The sequence below is a fragment of the Lineus longissimus genome, chromosome 1, assembly GCF_910592395.1.
Source record: "Lineus longissimus chromosome 1, tnLinLong1.2, whole genome shotgun sequence".
In the NCBI taxonomy this organism is placed as follows: Eukaryota; Metazoa; Nemertea; class Pilidiophora; order Heteronemertea; family Lineidae; genus Lineus; species Lineus longissimus.
This window is the reverse complement of record NC_088308.1, coordinates 9,721,263-9,737,263: the sequence shown is the minus strand read 5'-3', so window position 1 is coordinate 9,737,263 and position 16,001 is coordinate 9,721,263. Positions and strand designations below refer to the sequence as shown.

Below are 16,001 nucleotides of genomic sequence, written 5' to 3'. Positions count from 1 at the left end.
TCACCTGTCACCCATTCCATTTGCCACATTAACGGCGAATACGACGACCTAAAATAGTTATGCATGAGCGATATCGCGTTCGAAAGAAAAACATTTGTCTTTGATAACACACCGTGTTTTCAATGATGCAGAGGACAGTTTAGTAACATATCACAAACCATCATGCGGTTTTGACTCGGCAAGCAAAACGCGAGTTGGCAAGCCCTTTGTCTGGTGGTTTCGGTTTGTCCAAGACGAAGTTCAACTGGTTGCACTATATGAGCAAGCCGTGAGTTGAGACTTCGTATTCGTAGGCCTGATTTGAAATTTTTTTCAAAGTCCAGTGAAGTTGTCAATTTTTAGCCTAATAATATAATAGCGATGATGTCCATTTCACATGGAAATTAATGACCAGACCTATTAACCGACCTGCGCGTTTAATACGGGATACTCAGTTATGTCAGTCCTGGAGGTTACCTGGCGTTTACGAGCAATGTTGAAACACGTTTCATGTGTTGTCACACTGGGCTATTCAGTCAGTATAGAAGACTATCCATGTTCGCCTAAAGTCCTGTAGCGCACACAAACGAAAAATCAAAGCTGCCTTTACGGTGGCCCATAGAGGACATGCGTTTATTTTCAATATATTAGAATATTTTTCTTTTTACAATGCGATTTTTTTCTCACCAATTACAACCGCCGTCGGATTTATTTCTCACCGCCAAAAAAATAATTCCCACCGCCGGGTTGAAAATAATAATTCCCACCGCGGTGGAAAATAATATCCACCGCGGTGGAAAATAATATCTACCGCGGTGAGAAATGTTTACAACCTAGATTGTGGCTGGACTAGTATCAGGTCAAGGAGAGTAACAACATAAGAAAGATCGGAGCGGGAGCTAATTCGTTATTGACATCGCAAGGATGAAGACAATTGAAGAGGTAGCTCAGCTATTAGGCTAGGCTATGTCCTGTGCTGTGAAGATGCCGGCTCTTTGTAATGATAGGACCTGCTTTGATTTAGTAGCTTGTGGCAGTAGACCTGAATAATACAATGTCAATGACCTACGTCTTCAATTGTTTTCATCCTTGCGATGTCAATAACGAATTAGCTCCCGCTCCGATCTTTTTTATGTTGTTACTCCCCTTGACCTGATACTAGTCCAGCCACAATCGTGGTTGTAAACATTTCTCACCGCGGTGGATATTATTTCCCACCGCGGTGGGTATTATTTTCCACCGCGGTGGTGGGAATTATTATTTTTAACCCGGCGGTGGGAATTATTTTTTCGGCGGTGAGAAATAAATCCGACGGCGGTTGTAATTCGAGAGAAAACAATCGCATTGTAAAAAGAAAAATATTCTAATATATTGAAAATAAACGCATGTCCTCTATGGGCCACCGTAGCCCTTAAGGCCTGGTTATGCTGCAGACGAATGCGACCACGCGACTTTCCGCGCGACTATCCGCGCGAATCGCCGTTCATACGTAACCCGGTTATTGATGCGGCATGTCGTAATTCGCGACCTTGTCGAGCTGGACGTTTGTATAGGCCTACATGTACTTTCTTTTTAGACATAATTTGATTTATTCATCAAAAAAGTTTACATAAAAATTAGTACAGTCACAGGGCTGAAGCATAGCATTATTACAATACTTCCACTACCTAACCAAGCAAAAAGGCGTCTAGTCCTCAGACACTGACACCGCTGATGAAATTTTGGCAATGTACCTGTACACACGGAGGAGAAGGAGACAGAGGCGTATACGTGTGCACGAGATTTTGCAGAAACGAGACAAATACGGAGAATACCATCATCTAGTGAAGGAGCTTCACTTTTACCCTGACAAGTTTAAGGAGTACTTTAGGATGACAGAGGAACAGTTTGACTATGTCCTGGGAATGGTACAGACGTATAGTATTGGTTTTTTTTGGATTTCCTAAATAAGTAGCTCGGTTGTATCCCGCGACATTGCATCGACGAAGCCTACAGTAAACCGAGCCACGTGTGTCGATCGCCACGTGGTTGCAGATGAACGTAAACAAAACATCTGATTGGTTGTTAAGAAATATGCCGCGCGACCTTTTGCCAGAAATTCGCTCTGGGGGCAATCTGGTTGGCTTTTCGCGCGGACAAAAATACAGCCGCGTTCGCGGTCGTAGTCTGTATGAACGACTACATTTAAATTCCATTTAATCAATCCAACGCGAACGCCGCGTCCGCGTTCGTGGTCGCGTTCGCGTTCGCATTCGTCTGCAGCACAAATAGGCCTTTAGAAATGGGCATTGTGTCGCAACCGTTGAATGCTTGATGACGGAAGAAATGTTGCTGCGTAAATGAAAGAAAGGCAGGTGCATTATTTCAATGGCAACATGCCATTCCTCCCACCGGGATATGGACGCATTTTATCGAAAGAAACAATGAATAATTTTGTTTATTCTTGATGATCTGGCTCTTCATCAAAAACCTCTTCATCATCTTCCTGGTCACTTTGTTCAATTTCAACTAATTGTCCAAGTTCTACTTGTTGACCTTCATTGTCGTCTATAATGGTCAAATGGCCATCTCCAAAAGCAGTGCGCACAGCATCAGCGCTGATCCTCTCCCAAGACAAGCTGATCATTCTCAAGACCTCTCAGTTCGATTTGGGGACATTCTCTATCATCCTCGGTGTGACAGATTTCCCAGGCCATCCAGATGGCACGAATAGTTGGCATTTAAAATATTTCATGATGCTAATATCCAGGGGTTGGAGAAGGCTTGTACACTATCCAGGAATGAAATAGAGATGACCTCCAGCCTCTTCAAGCATGTTCTGAAATTCCCGATTCCTATGCGGTTGGTACTGGTCAAGGATCAACAAAAACGTATCCTCGTCAACGAATGGTAGCAGTATTTGCTAGCAACCAATTAATCCGCGTCTCTGTTCTGACCCATCCTCGTGAAAAGAGTTTTGTTTTGTTATCAACTGTTAGCGATCTTTACAATCTCTTATACATTGCTAATAGTGAAGGCAAATCAGCATGTATCAAAAGGGACAGGGTGCTATAAAGAGAGCCATCCCTTAGATTGTGATTTCATGAAAAACTGTCAGGGCGAATTTCATGAAACTTGCATTGACGGCACCATGGCCCAAGTCATGCGAGTCATTAATGACCTTCGCACCCACTAAATTAGGAGAAAAAATAATAAGGAATTTTAGAATGAAATTACACATTAAAATTGCTGCGACACCATTCTCAAAGATGGCGAACAAATAATTACACATTTCCTCCAGGAACAGCGACAATGTGGGGTTTTATGATCAAAATTGTTCATGTTTTCACCAAAAACTAGGCTTCTTGAATTATAATCAGTCATTGTGACAATAATTTGCCGCCATGCATGCCCTGAGCGATGTTCTCAGCTAGGATCAGTTTCATGAGGTCTGTGGAGAGAGCAAAGTGGTTCGTAGGAAATAAATTATGACATTGTACGAGTAATTCCACATGACAATTGGACAACAATGACAGGGTGTCGTTGTAAGCCACTTGATACATATACATCAAGAAGTCTTGTCCTTTTCATATTGGTCGAACAGGAAACATTGTGTTCTCCCTGACATTTTCAGTAGCATGATCTTGTAATTCCTGGATGACTGGTCTATCTGCAGCTTAATTTTGGAAATAATCTCCAGTATCAGCCTGTCGCCCATTTACGGTTGGGAGCTCCTCATACGAATTCCTGGGGTCAACTTCATTTGCTAATCGCGAAATGTCCGTGTATGGATTCGATATAGGCGCGCGTTTTGTGACGGTATCCTCGCATGCACATGGCCCAAAAGGTGGGCCTGAATGTATTCATCTAAATATCGAATCTTCTGAGCTAATGAAGAGGCATGGAGATGTCGCCTTGGGCTCGGGATACAAATCTATGTCAGCTTTACCACTGTCACCATCTTCATCATCTGTCGTCATGGCCATACATTACCATGTACAATGGCTCAGGAACAGCAGAGCGATAATTTCATATTCACCATAAATACTGTACTTCTAATCACGTGAAAAAAGTTATCGAAATTCTAATCGGACAAACCCTTTACACAAGTCTTATTCAATGATCGGTACTGTTGAGTCATCATTACACTACTACTATTGTGCGGGAATAGTTAGACCAATTGTGATCAAATTACGTTTGTAATCCCAGTCGAAGGGTGATTAATGCCATGTCTCGAACCCGCTATTGTTCGGGTAAAAATTGACAACTTCGCTTAGAAATGTTTTTCATATCAGCCTTGGGTCAGACGGCGAGGTATGCGCGGGACTACTGTATGTTACCAAACTGTCCTCTGCATCATTGAAAACACTGTGTCCTATCAAAGACAGAATTATTTGATTAGAACGCGATATCGCTTATGCATAACTATTTTTGGTTGTCGTATTCGCCATTAATCTGGCAAATGGAAGGGGTGACGGGTGATTGCATGATACGATATTACACCTTGCTACCTGCCTGAACAACTGCAAGGTGAAGTTATCACCACGTTTAGTTGTTATACATGAGTAGAATGCGTACGAATTACATAATTTTGTCTTTGATGGACATCGTGGTAACAGAGAAAAGCCAGTATTTGATGGCCAGGTTTTCCTTTTTGCATAATAATGTCGAGCTACTCGTGCTCATCTATGGATGTGTTAGTAATTAAGACTGGCGAGTTATTCGAGCAAGAGGAACCCGAAAGTTACTGGCGGCATTTTCCGCCTATTGCGCCAACGACGCAGGGTATATGGGTTCAGATCAGGATTGTACTCAAGGATGCGCGAATACTCTCGTCGCACATTTGATTTCGTTTCTTGATTCTCCTTACTCACCAGTGCAATGTTTCCACATGTATTAGTGTTTCCATCGTGTTCGGAGAACAGGAGAAAAGGGTACTTGATTCTATATGTACTAAATGTGTCATAAAACGGCTTATTTTGTTAATCATCTTCTTTTTGTTTATTGAACACTAGGATACTAGGGACAACCAAATACGTTACACCTATATTTGGTTGATGTTGTCGACGCTTCTAGTTACAGAATGATTTCATTCTCACACATCCAGGCCTAACCGGGATACCTCGTCTTCGTCTTTCAACAGACTTCTACTACATACTCTAGCGCCTTGATAGTAGTGTGGTGAGGCGGTCCTACAGTCACAGCTTGAATTGGCCGCCATTGAATCTGAATGTGCTGCCGTGAAAAGCTCTGTCGGACTTCTGAACCTTTTTTAGATAGCGAAAACTCCTTAAATATTGTCAAAGTGTATTTTAAGTCTTTGTCCGAAATCATGTTTCCTCCAAAGACGAAGTGCATTTTGGTGTTGTTAAACCCACTATTTTTGTAGGATGTGGAATATGGCAGTGGATGTGATTCGGTTAGATCGTGCAGACGATGATTAATGTTGCGATATGTGTTTTTGCCCTTGACCATTTTTGATAGGCTCAAAATAGGAAAAAATGTTCCCCTGAGTAATATATAACAGGGTAACATTAGAGCACTCTCGAAATATATAGGAAATCGTGTCATTTGTGGCATTTTTTTCGAATATTCTTGCTACGTACATTTGTGTGTATCATACATGCAATAGGCTTGTGGTATTCGACCCGATGACTCGACGACACGATGACTCGATGACGCGATCAAGTTGGAAGTTTTTAAAGAATATCACTGCTTGGACTGTAATTTATGGTAGTTGATAAAGCTTGGAATCAGTGAAACCATGCAACCAGTGATAAACCTTGGAATAGTCAGTACTAAACCGTGGAATCACTGTGCAAGTACCGCGTGAAATCGGGCGCGTTCCTTCCACGATTTATACCCTCCCAACTGCGAATCTCGTCCCAGCTGACTTTATTGATAGCAATTTGCCAGTAGCTCCAGAATCAACCTTTTTGTGGAGGATGACGTCATCATTGAATGCATTGGAAATGTATTGTTGTCGTTAAAAAATAAACTTATGTTCATGACGGGCCGCCATTGGCAAATATCTAATTCTTGCTCTTCGATGAAAGCAAAAGTAAGCTTTTGTGATTGTTTTGTATTCCATATACTAAAATAAAACGTTTTTTTAGAAGAATCATTTGTATATATAATGCTCTGATAAAGCTCAGTAGATATGACAAACATGCACACGGAAATCACTAAAAAAATGTGTCCGCTTAGAACTGGTTACATCACGAAAATATATCTATTCCCCTCGATGTGTACATGAATATGTACGACGAAATCGCTCACAGCGAAGGAATTTATTCACATTTTTCATCTCCAAACCCGGCTAAAACCTTCGGTAATAAACCTTCATCTACGTTTCTACGGATAAGTGCCAGCCGGTACTGCATGATGTAGTCAATCTTCTCTGTATCACCCTGTATGATCACACCGCTCCGTAGTTCAAATAGGCCCCGTGTGGTGGCGTAGTAAGCGGAGCGCTGATTTGTCCATATTGTGGGTGTGTGGTGGGCGTGTCGTGACGTGCATGCCTATATTTGGGAGATCAGTAATGTGCACTGGAGGCGAGGTATGACTGGGTTGTTCTAAAATATAGATTATTGAATCGGATATGCGACTGATTTCTAAACTACCGTCAAATACTTGACTTGCAAAACTCAGCTCGACGCCGAACTGCAGTGCCACTCGCGGACAAAGATAGAACAACTCGACATTTTTTTCACCGGTTTTCTCGCTGCGCATGCGTACCAGCGTCATCTGATTTCCGCTGGTACGCATAAGTGGAGGAAAATAAAAAAGAACCGATCATTACCAACCCCTTTCCAATTCCAGCTGTTTTCACCGTATCTAATCCGACCATTTTTCGTTTCCCACAAGTTCGCATTTTTGATAAAACCATGCGCCATGTTGCTATGCAAGCCACTGGTATCTTACCGTGAATACAGCTAAATACACCTAAATATAGCTGGTTCAGATCAACCTCCTACCCAGGTTCTTTACAAGCAGAAATTCCAATTGTAACAAAATTAGTCTTTCACCTCTTCGTTCCGTCTAGGACAACTCCTGCGTCCGTATTTTACATGCACCCGCTGTGCAGCAAGTGGGTTGGTTCTAAAAGCGGCATTGGCACTGACATTGGCATTGGCATTGGCATTGGCAATCTGCCAAATGAGTACCAAATATGGAAGTTTGATAAGCTGCAGACCACACGGGCAACAGCCTTCGTAAGGCTTATTACAGAGCTGCCCAAAATAATTCAAAGACTACTTGCTCGCTCAGGGGAGTTGGTGTAACAATAATAATGACTAATAATAATGACTATGAACTATAGTTGTCTGTTGAGCCATATAACCCTGAAGGCTATTTGATTCACATTTGGGGTTTTTTCTGCGTGCAGGCTTCAGGTCTGGCAGCTCATCGGAATCTAAATCAAAACACAAAGTCCTGTGTGCATCGAGTTTCTTCCTCTATGGCTTTGAGCGTATGCTTGGCTCACTGTTACTGACGGTTACTTCATTGCGAGCTCTTCCGATTCTGAAAAAAGGAACCAAGGTTTAGACTGCTGGTATCATCATGTCCACAGGAACACAGGGCGGTCACCCTAGAGGTCGTTCATTTAGTACGCACCTTTTTCAGATTTTCAGGACCCTCCACTAGCCCCCCCCCCCCCCAGGCCCATACGCAAAAAAGGTAGAAAAAGGTAGAAACCCAGTGACTTCTCCGGGCTCGCCTCCATGTCTTCGGCCATGCTTTCTTTTCCCGCGTGTGACGTCATCAGGTCGGCGGCAGACCAGGTGCCCACATGTACATATAAATGTAAAACATCGTCGGGAAATCTTTCAATATTAAATTTGGTGTTACTTCTCCTGTCTAAAGAATATTCATGAACAATGGTCACTAATAAATGGTGTTATTTTGGTGTTATTTCGGAATTTGGCAGATTGCCAATGCCAATGCCAATGCCAATGTCAGTGCCAATGCCGCTTTTAGAACCAACCCGCAGCAAGTACCTGTTTTCCAGGTCGGGATTTTATATACATCCGGACCATTTTTACTGGAGCAAGTTTTCGTGTTTGAAGTCTATTTTCATCAAAACTGCGCCAAGTTAGACTGTCAAACTTTAGGGATACATTTGTCCTTGGGAAATCTATTGATTGAGAGCCTCCTGGTAAGTTGTTAAGTTGGTGAACGCTTGTATTTCACTATTTTTATGTTGCGATTTGCGACTTTCTGAAAGCTGTCCCCCATGTTGGATGACGTCAGACCTCCACATTGTTTTGGATTGTGAGTGACGAACTTTCCAGTGGTAACTTTGCAAAGTGTTTTAAATCAGGTAAATGTTGGTGTAAAAGTTATTTCAAAGACATGATTTATTTCATAAAGATTTGTAGCATCTTTTGGTGTCATTTTCAAAGCTGTGACTTTTGGGAATCTCTTGTACTTTGCGCCTAAAGTTGGCACATGTTTCAAAACGTGTTTGTTTTGTTATCATTTCGAGGATCTGTAGCCCGTGGGTCACCCCCGTGGATTCTGTATAAAACCCTAATCAGCTGGACGTGAGAGCAGATCGGGTGCTAGCATATCTAGCATCAGGAGGTTCTAGCCCTCCGGAGTTGACATTCACCCCAGTCACATACTCCTAGCTTGCAGTTGCACAACATTGCAGAACAAGCCACATGTTACATATATGTTGGTCTTGCATTGAGATTGTTGTGTGAGTCAAGTTTCAAATACAGCTTTGAAGGTGGTCACACTGATACTAATAGAATTTAGCCTAGGTAAGCGCCCTAAAGATATCTTTCTATTATATTTGCAATTTGAATTGTTGACTTTTGTTCAGCAAAAGGGGCAGAGTACTGACTTTTATACAACTTATGGGCAAGTTTAACAGTCATAAAATGCCTAAATATTCAGCACCTAGTGTGCATGTTTATGCTGATGATCTAGTCACAATAGGCACTTTTATTGAACTGGAAAACCTGGTTGCTTTCCTCCATGAACTTTTAGATTTGTTGACCCGTTTGATAAATGGTGAAGATGTGGATATGAGCCTATATCCAGCCATCAACCACCTAGTTTAATCTGATTGAAACCTTTTTGTACCCGTTGTAAAATCATTGACATTCGCGTTTTGAGAGTTATAATAAAACTATTTAGTTAGATGAAGGAGTTGTGCCCTTTTGTGATAGCTTAGTAGTAGTTTTCATCCGGACTCATATCAGTGACCAAAAGCAGGTCACCTTGCCCAATTCTCACCCAGTCTCTCATATTGGAATGAGAGAAGACATAGAGGACATGTCCTTGAAGTCAGGTTACTAGATCAAATCAGGAGGACCAGAGTCCTTGGATTTCCCCAGGTTGTGACAACTACTGCCCCATAAAAAGCCTTGACTTGGTTGTGATTTTGTCTCCAGGACATTATCACTGACGCTTTACCGCTCGGACAGGTTTCGCGCTACACAATGTTAAAATGACCGAGCTAAAACCACTGCTATTAGAGCGGTAGCCCGGAGACCAGGATCATGGGATTCCGTATTTTAGCAAAATCCATAGCAACGATCGTGTCATCGAGCAATCGCTTCGTCGAGTCATCGAGTCGAATACCACAAGCCGTTACACATGTCTGCCACGAGTCTGCGCCCAGGAGACGGACACGCAGATTACACGATTGGGATCATGGAAATTTAACCGACATGTAGAACTGATTCACTCTATTACCATGTACTATCTACAGACTATCAAAATGCAGACATGTCAAAACAACATATTCTGCTATTGTTGATATACGCCCGGGGATATAAGCGAGATTGTGGTAATAATAATCACTCGACCCTGACCTCTAGATCATTCATCAACCCAAACACATTTATGTATGCCACAAAGTAAAGAGGACGATCCAGTCCCGGCATCAGACGGCTGTAGACCGATATGGTCGTGGACGGGGTACTTATACATGTAGGTTAAGATTCATAGCTGGCTCGATAAATTCTGGAAAATTTGAGAAAGGACCATCTAATCGAGAACGCACGTGAGTAGAACCAGTCATACCTGTGATTTTATAGAATCGTCACTGTAGAAAGGACGAGCTCTCGTGAATTTGAAGGATATCAATAAGGCAGCTGAGGCTATCGACCTACTTGTAATTCTATGGCTATGCAAGCCAAGGCGTCACGAGGGCTCCTGGCTGACTTTGCAGTATCGAACTACTGATGAGCAGTGTTTCAGAAGAGAGTTTTGAAGACGATCCACTTTTTATAGCAAATCTTTATTAAGACGGAACACAGCATGACTGAAATAAAATTAAGTGTCGTGATCCCTTTCCGGGGAGACTGACCTCTCGGGTTTCTATGTTTAGCTGAGATCGCTCGCCCATGACCACAACGCTTGTACGATATAACTAACTCGAATATGCAGTGGTACATTAAAATCTCACACCACCTCGCACACATGTAAGTGTTGAATCATAACCCGCAGTGACTGCCTTTTGAGCCGCGCGATCGCGCCCGCGCACCATCGCGCGCCTCAATTTTTTTTAGGTGAATGAAACATCGCGCGCCTGCCCTTTAAAATGCATTAAAAAATCGCGCGCCTAAAAAATGATTGCGACGCAGTGGAAAGTGATGCTAATTACACAGGGGTCAGTAAGTCAGACATTTCAATTATCGAACTATTTTTGTGCTAAAGACTAGGCCATGATAGACAGAAATTATAGAAACCGGACGCGACTGCCGCAGGTGCACGAGCCGAGATGCAATATTCCCGCCGAAATTATATACTCAAGAGAAGACATACTATACCGGTACTCCGACGTAAATCTCGCAGTTCTGGAAATATCTTAAATCCATAATTGCACAGCAGGCTACGAAAATAATCATCTAGGCCTACTACCCAAATCATGCATTGAAAATTAGACCGACAATATTTTCATCAGGGAAAAACTTCAACAGAGACACACCCGACCGCAGACATAATAAACATGCCATTCCACGCCTCACACACGTGGCGTTGATTGACACTTCATCGGGATAAATTAGGTCAGTCAGCAACTTGTTAACGAGGTTTTTTTTATTAGTTCAGTCGGTTCTGGAGCCCGCCGACACGAAAATCTCCGATTAAGAAACGCTATCGCTCCCAATGTCAATGAAAGTGTGGTCGAAATCACGCAAACAATACTGTCCGTCCAGTCACGCCAGTGTAACCAAGGCCTAGATATCATACTTGCTATTGTAATAAAGTTTGAGAAACTGATCTTTAATCATCACGGAGGCATGTAAATCCTAAATGCAATTAATAATCAAAATCAATCCGTCGGCCATGTGTCGGCTACCTGACGAAACATGCAGGTTTCCCGCGCTTCGTGAATAGAGGTGTTATCTTGACTCAATCAATTATACCACATCCGGACTGGCGGAGATGGCGGTAGGAACAAAGGCTAAGATATCATATCGCACACAGAACTCACGTCGGCATACCAATGTGATTTATGGTTCTGAGTGACTCGGGTTAGGCCTTGGCTACTTGGCTCGACATCTTTTCATTTTATTACTTCGTTCTATCAATTTTTTTGTGGGTGATTAAAATGAAGCCCGATAGTTTACATATTATTTTTGGTATTTCACGCAATGAGATTTCATTTGCGCGTTGCGTGGCTGGCTAGGCTTCCCACCAGGCTTGAGGAGTTGACCAGGAATTTGAGGACCACGCTACGCAGATTGAGCATTGTATTTGAGAGATTAGTGAAATTGCAGTTCACCCTTCAAATAGTTTAGGCCTGTACTATCTATTTTTGTATTTTCAGGTAAACTACTGGAGGATGGCAATGATGGCGAAGTTTACTGTAGACATGCGTCAGTTCTGGTTTTCGATCGATTTGATTTGATTGAATTGATGGATACGAATGATGTAGGCCACCAAGTCAACAGCAGGCATCACTCCCTGTTTCATGACAACCAGGGGATGTTAATAATTATTGAACACAGAGCCTGGCAATCATTTTTACAAAAATTGCACTTAATGTTTTACTTCTAGAACTGTACTTATATGTCTTTGTAGTTGCTCCACATGGAGGTTTTATCAATAAATTATTATTATAATAAAATATTATTATTATTATTATTGATAAAATACAAACAAGAGAATAACTTACCTCCCATCATAACACTATCCCATGTTCATTAGCACTCGCCAGCGGGACCAAGCCAACATAGCCACTATAAAATACTTACGTTTGGCCATTTGTCATGCATCCCGGTAAAGCTATAGGCCTAATATCGAGGAACACAAAAGCAAAGTAAGCGCAGTGGCCACGGGCCACCATGGGTTTGCGTTTTTATTCACGAGCTGATGGTTAAATTGAAGCATGAAGCATTTGATTTTCATATCATTCTTTATTGATGCGTTAAATTTGAAGCAAGAATGGTAGCTGCAATACTAGGCCTAATTTAACCACTTTTCTCACCTGAAAATAAAAAAAAAATTTAATGAAGGGTGGACTGCAGTCAATCATCTCTCAGTTAACTATCAATTAATCGGCGAGTTTAAAACTTCAAACGACACCTGATGATCATGACGCGTTAGCAATAAAAAATCACCTATGCTCCAGATCTCTCTAAGCATGCAGTCTTGCGCATTTAGAAGGTATCGTTTGTGATTGACTTCCATACTGTGTGACCAGCGTGCTTTGCTCATTCATGCAATGGTGTCGGAACAATTTTTATTAGGTGTCTGGACTGCGTAGTATGCATCAATGTAAATAAAGCAGCGTTTTGTGACCTCCCGATAGTGGAATAGGTGCTTCTAATTACAAGTTGTATAAACAACGAAGTTTACTGCTGGCTGGAATGGGATCGTAAGGAAGTTTAGTCAATTAAACACCTGATATATTTAACAGGGCGGCGGATTTTTAAAGGGGGCGGCCGCATTTTAACGGTTTAGGCCAGTTGTCAATTTTAACGGGGCGGCCCGCCCCGTTAAAACGGCCCAGTGGAGAATTTCACTGATCGGGTTTTCCTCAAACAGAGAACCAATCGGATTGAAGCTTGCATATCACTCCCCTGACTAACAATGGCGGGCATAAAGCGGCCCCAGAAGGGGAATTCTGTTCAACTAAGGACATTTAACGGCTGGTCTAAGGTTGACAGCATCCAAACAAAGGTTGAAAACATTGATGGGAAACAGATGGTGACTGAGGTAAATGATAGTTTGTTATCATGAGTAGCAGCGGCCTGTGTTTCAAAGCCAGCGCCGGACAATTTGGAGGATGACTAAATCTGAGTCTGTCATCATTCATGGCCCATGAAGTTGGTTGAATTTTGGGCTTTTTTAGCTACTAGCTTTACCATGCACAACTTTCTCAGCTGTGCAACACAGTGAGTTGAGTGACAGGGCCTATACTCCCCATTGTTAATGTTTATTGTGTTTCTACTAGTGTTTAGACATGTTTGATGTTAAGTTTGTTTTCATAACTTTTTGAGTTTTCATATGTGCAATCAACACAATGAAATCTGTTTTATTTTTTGGAATAAATTTTATTTCTTTTTGATATTGGCATTTGAGTGTTTTCTCTACAGCAGTGCAATGCATCATTCAAAAAGCAAGTGAAGCAGATTCATTCCTTCTATACTTGAGTCAGTGGAGCCCCTCCTTTGCCTGTGAACTACTGGTATACAACATACTGGTCACTCTCCATCATTTTCATGGCCAACCAAGGACAACTTCATGACTAGCTGTGCACACTGGTAAATTTCCGAGAGAAAACGACGTTGTCGATGGATACCAGAAGAAAAGTTGGTTGGTGGTAAAAAAAACAGTGCACCAAGGTTTTTATGGTGCACTGAAAACCATGCACCTGGCTTTTTCAAAAGGCAGTCACTGAACCCAAGGAAAAAGTAAAGTGTCGAATACCGTTGATTGCGCTTCTACAAAGAGCGGGCAAATTTGGCAGAAGTACGACGAAAAGAAATGAAAAACACACTGAAATAGTTGTTGCGACGAAAACCCGAGGTCAAGGACACGACTGTGAGCCGCCTAAATAAGCCGCATATGATTTTGCGACTGCGGCTGGTCTTCGAGCAACTGAGCTTTGACTATAATAGACTCTTATTTTCAGATAATCAAAGAAAATGATCACGATCTGGGTTTTCTTTGAGATCGTGATGGGCATGCCATCTTTCATCACGTTCTGCTTCTACATGATGATGATATTCCTATCGCTGCTTTGGCAGAGAATAACCAAGCCCTTTGGTATGCGACCTGTAAGTACGGCCACGGTACCGTATATGTACATGTAAAATCGTCCTTAGTCAACCCGCAGATATATACACGTGTATAGTTTGACACGATTCCGAAGAAGACGACGAAAATGCGGCAGAGCACAGTAGCAATGATTTTCTGGTCACTAATGTTAATGCATATCTGGCATTTGAGGTTAGTTAAGGTCCGTGACGACATGATTAGCCAACGAGTTGACTTGGTAAATTCTGTTTTCTTGTTGTACTTGCAGGTGCTTGTCGCATACAACTTCATCTGTAGTTTCCTGAGTTGCTGCACGTTCCTTGGCTTCATCTATTACGGCATCGTCAAGAGTCCATCACTGTACTACATGAAGCACGTTGAGGGTCTGAGTTCCGTTTACTACCTTTACTACCTCACCAAGAACATCGAACTAATGGACACAGTCTTCATGGTTTTAAGACACAAGCGGCGACAGATCTCATTCCTTCACGTCTTCCATCACAGCTCAATGGTCATGCTGAGTAACTATGCAGCCACAGTCACTCCGTGGCCCGCAATCGCACCTTACCTCGGCATGAACAGTTTCGTTCACATTGTCCTCTACTTTTACTACGGCTTGACAGCCCTGCAACCCGACAACCCACCTCAGTGGAAAAAGGCTTTAACCCAGCTGCAAATCGCCCAGTTTATGATTATACTAGTATTCACACTTTATGGTTACCAGTTCCATAAATTCTGCGTATACTCAATATTCTATCCACTAAGTATGATGATCCTTTTTTCTAACTTCTACTACGCTGCCTACCTTACACAACACCGGGAAAGGACTAAACTATTAAAAAGTAAAGATCCGTAACTATTTCATCTTTCACGAAAATTCATGAATCATTACATCACATTCGTGCCAGACGAGGCGCCGTGATGACATCAAGTCATGTAATAACATGTCCCGTGGTCATTGTCAATGGTCATCAAACTGTATAATGTCCCAATGCATATTCATGCTATTCCCTCTCAGGCAAAAGTATCCATCCATGGATCATTGATGGGTCCATCGATGGATCTTTGATGGTTATCATCAAACCATGTTTTACATATACGTATCCCATAGATTCTACGTTGGTCAATGGCAAATCCACTGATTCTAATGTAATTCTAATATCCCCCCAATTCTTACATAAGTTCTTTGATGGCCCTTCCAGAATTCTATGACGAATTCCATCCATGGATCAGTGATGGACCCATGATTGTAGATCGGACTGTATGTGGTTCAATCCATGTATATACATGTATGATGGAGATTCTCCCTCATCGATCCATGGATGGAACCAACATGGGTCTTTGATGGAGATTCTCCATCAAAGATCCATGGATGGGCCCATGGATGAAGCGTTGATAATTAATCCCCGTCATAAATCCATGATGGACACTTCTGCTTGTTATGATGCAACGAATAAAGAAACAATCGCAATTTTTTTTAAAATTCTTAATTTGTCCTGTTTCGAGTCACTTAACAAATTGTTTAGAGAGGAGTGCGAAATCAAGGGTAAACGAGACATTAATAGGATTGCTACTGTATTGTACCAGTTCTGTATCAACAGCTGTTGCCATATTGTTTATACTAGGCTAAAGGCCGGACTCATAATCGCGAGGTCTTGGGTTCGATTTTCGGAATATAAAGACCATCGCTATTTTGTGTCAGTGTCTGAGCGGTGTATAGGCAACCTTATGGTTATTGAGAAAGATTTTTCAAGAAAGAGAGGCGCAAAAAAAATCCCTCCAACTAAATCTTGATGTGCAAATCATTGGCTAGGCTA

The 16,001-nt window shown here is 42.0% G+C and overlaps 1 protein-coding gene across 2 annotated transcripts; it reads left to right on the top strand.

Moving 5' to 3' along the window:
• The first annotated feature begins 8,100 nt into the window (after nucleotides 1-8,100).
• LOC135499013 (very long chain fatty acid elongase 1-like) lies at nucleotides 8,101-15,657 on the top strand. Of its 2 annotated transcripts, none has more exons than XM_064789632.1 (3): nucleotides 8,101-8,119; nucleotides 14,060-14,204; nucleotides 14,453-15,657. In XM_064789632.1, exons 2-3 carry the CDS (start codon nucleotides 14,073-14,075, stop codon nucleotides 15,038-15,040), a joined length of 720 nt encoding a protein of 239 aa, XP_064645702.1. In that variant the 5' UTR covers nucleotides 8,101-8,119; nucleotides 14,060-14,072; the 3' UTR covers nucleotides 15,041-15,657. The 2 variants fall into 2 exon arrangements, with proteins under 2 accessions (XP_064645702.1, XP_064645692.1); XM_064789622.1 differs by lacking the exon at nucleotides 8,101-8,119 and adding an exon at nucleotides 9,625-9,979.
• The last annotated feature ends 344 nt before the right edge of the window (nucleotides 15,658-16,001 follow it).